At 49.8% G+C, this 3,300-nt stretch overlaps 1 protein-coding gene across 1 annotated transcript; it reads left to right on the plus strand.

The window, feature by feature from the left end:
- The first annotated feature begins 1,751 nt into the window (after positions 1 to 1,751).
- LOC121876179 (U1 small nuclear ribonucleoprotein C-2-like) lies at positions 1,752 to 2,177 on the plus strand. Its single transcript, XM_042381139.1, has one exon. It carries the CDS (start codon positions 1,752 to 1,754, stop codon positions 2,175 to 2,177), a length of 426 nt encoding a protein of 141 aa, XP_042237073.1.
- Positions 2,178 to 3,300: the final 1,123 nt, after the last annotated feature.

Consider the following 3,300-nt stretch of genomic DNA (forward strand, 5'->3'; position numbering starts at 1 on the left):
TTATATATATATATATATATATATATATATATATATATATATATATATATATATATATATATATATATATATATATATATATATATATATATATATATATATATATAGGCCTATATGAAATAAGTGAATGTATTTGGGTGGATGTTAATTAAAATTAATGTTAAAAAGTTAATATATGCATTATGAGTATAATTTTTAACACTATGACTATATGAGATAAAGTATATTAAATTGTGTAAAAGTGCTTCTTATCATAGGGCATAATTATTTCCAACTACAGAAATATTGGTCATTTTTGATGAGCTGGGTTCAAGACCGCAGCAAATTTAATCCCAGATCCCTGTTTACTGCACAACTCTAAATCAGTTGTGTAAAGGGTTTTACCTCCCGGGAAGACTGGATCACGGCAACTTCTTCCCCGAGCCTTGTTCTGGAGGACTTAAAAAAAATGAAGGCAGGATTTAAAAAGGCTGTTATTTAATTTGTTTGTTGTTGTTTCCCGTTAACTTAATTTCCCGCTCTCGCACTCCATCACTGTGTACATCACTGTAAAAAAGACAAATAATGTAAAAGACCAAATAAAAGATGAAGATACTTTTCAAAATCGTATTTTATCTCAACCTTAAGGCAGGCAGGTTTTCTTTGATAAAATTTCTCATTTTCTTTAATAGAATTTCCCGCTTTCTTTTTTTCAAAATTTGCCGTTTTATTTTACAAAAAATTCCCATTTTCCTAGATCAATTTTCCCGTTTTCTTTTATCAAAATATCCCATTTACTTGGGACAAAATTTTAACTTTCTTTGATCAAAATTTCCCGTTTTCTTTTATCAATTTTTTTCTTTATCAATTTTTTCCGTTTTCTTTTGTCAATTTTTCGTTTTCTTTTATCAAATTTTTCAGTTTTCTTTGGTCAAAATTGCCCATTTTCTTTGAATAAAAATTCCCGTTTTCTTTGCTAAAAATTTTCCCATTTCTGTGGTCCAAATTTCTCATTTTCTTTTTTTACCGTTTTAACATACAGTATATGACTTACGCGATACTATTGCATAACCTATCATCCATACCCTCATGTCAATTAATCTATCAGATAATATAAAACAGTATTGTATTCTGGGATACAACAAACTCAGATATATAAAGTTTCTCCCCATACAACGGCACACTTTGTCATTCCTCTGGGACGGTAGTGCACCCAGGGGCCCTCCCAGGGGCGGCGGCGGCGCCTTTAGGAGCATTACCAGGGGAAGCAGGCACCCTCAGAGGAACTCCCAGAGGCCCTCCCTGGGGCTATGGCTATCCAGGGGTACTCCCAGAGGCAGTGGGGCCCTAAAAGACCCCAGGGGCGTCGGGGATCTCAGCGGCCCTCCCTGGGGTGGCAGCAAACCCCAGGGGCCCTCCCAGGGGCGGCGACCCCCCTCATGGGGCCCTCTCAGGGGCGCCGGCACCCCCAGTGGCATCGGCGCCCCCATGGGCCCTCTCAGAGGCGATGGTGCCCCCAGGGTCCCTACCAGGAGCGTCGGCGACCCCAGAGGACCTCCCAGAGGCGGCAGCGACCCCAGGGGCCCTCTCAGGGACGTCGTCGACCCCAGGGACCTTCCCAGGGGCGTCTGAAACCCCAGGGACCCTCCCAGGGGATGGCTGCCCCCCTAGGGGCCCTGCCAGGGGTGTCGGAGAACCCAGGGGCCCTCTGAGGGATGGGGTTGCCCCCAGGGGCCTTCTCAGGGGAAGCGCCGACTCCAGGGGCTTTCGCAATGGCTCTCCGAGGGGTAGCGGCGCCCCTAGCGGCCCTACCAGGGGCATTGGAGACCCCAGGGGCCCACCAAGGGCCGTCGGCGACCCCAGGAGCGTTCCCAGTAGCAGCTGCGACCCAAGGGGCCCTCTCAGGGGCGGCAGCGCCACCAGTGGCCCTCCCAGGGAAATCGGTAATCCCACGGGCCGTGCCAGGGGCCATAAAATGGGCGGCAGCGACTCTAGGGCCTCTTCCAAGGGCGGCGGCACCCCCCAGAGGTCCTCACGGAAGCGGAAGTGCCTATAGGGGCCCTCTCCGGGGCGGCGGTGCCGCCAGGAGCATCCCCAGTGGCATCGGTGCCCCCATGGGTACTCCCAGAAGAGGTGTTGCCCCCTGGGGCCCTCTCAGGGACGTAGTCGACAACAGGGGCCTTCCTAGGGGCGTCTGAGACCCCAGGGGCCCTCCCAGTGGCAGCGGCGATCCCAGGGGCCTAAGTAGGGGCTTTCCCAGGGGCCTAAGTAGGGGCTTTCCCAGGGGCGGCGGCACCCCCAGGGGTCCTCCCGGTGCGGCAGTGCCCCCAGAGGCCCTCCCAGGGGCGGGGACGCCCCCAGGGGCCCTCACAGGTACGATTGCACCACCAGGGGCTATTCCATAGGCCATCTTAAGGGCGTCGTAGACCCCAGGGGCCCTCCCAGAGGCGGCAGCGACCTCATGAGCCCTCCCAGGGACGTCGGCAACCCAAGAGGATTTTCCAGAGGAAGCGGCGACCCCAGGGGCCTTCGCAGGGTCCTTCCCTGGGGAGGTGGGGCCCCCAAACGACCTCTAAGGAGCAGGGCAGCCCAGGGGCCCTTTGAGGGGCAGTGGCGCCCCTAGAGGCCCTGCTCGGAGCGTTGTGGACCCCAGGGGCCCTCCCAGGAGCTGTCGGTGCCCCTAGGGACTTATGGACATATTACTTTTTACTTTTACTTTTATCCTCTTCACGAGTCACGGGTTCGATTCCCGGGCCGGTGGAAGTTGTTTGGACATACTTCCTAGCCCCCATTAGTCCCTGTTCACCTAGCAGTAAGTAGGTACCTGGTGTAAATCGAAAGTTGCGAATTCGTATTCAGGGACAAGTTGTTGGAGCTTCCAATAACTTGATGACATTAACCATTGACTCTTCAGGCTTCTATGCCCTTGACTCTTCAGGCTTCTACGCCCTTAACTCATGAGACATAAAGGCAAGCATGAACTTAGCATGCTTCCCTGTTGGGCACTGTAAACGCTTCTGCGCTTCACCTTACATAAGGACGTAGGGGAGTGCCCAATAAATAATAAAAAAAAAATCCTCTTCACGACTGATCGGCTCGTTAGCCGCTTGGGCGATCGGTAAGTTCTGGTAATTAATCCTGCGTCGGTGTCATATTTTTCTCAACAACATTATTTTGTCATGCTTTGCACATCAAATACCAATAAGTTATATACAACAAAATAATGATCCTGGGGCAATATACAACAATACATCTTAAATAATTGGTCATTAAAAAAAATCAACTCTTCACGGTACAGTTACCTCATATCACACACGGGAA

Source organism: Homarus americanus, unplaced genomic scaffold (assembly GCF_018991925.1).
Source record: "Homarus americanus isolate GMGI-L3 unplaced genomic scaffold, GMGI_Hamer_2.0 scaffold33468, whole genome shotgun sequence".
Classification (NCBI taxonomy): Eukaryota; Metazoa; Arthropoda; class Malacostraca; order Decapoda; family Nephropidae; genus Homarus; species Homarus americanus.

What these genes read in the sequence shown, in the direction of transcription:
- LOC121876179 (XM_042381139.1), top strand. Translation starts at nt 1,752, where the DNA reads ATGGCTCTCCGAGGGGTAGCGGCGCCCCTAGCGGCCCTACCAGGGGCA.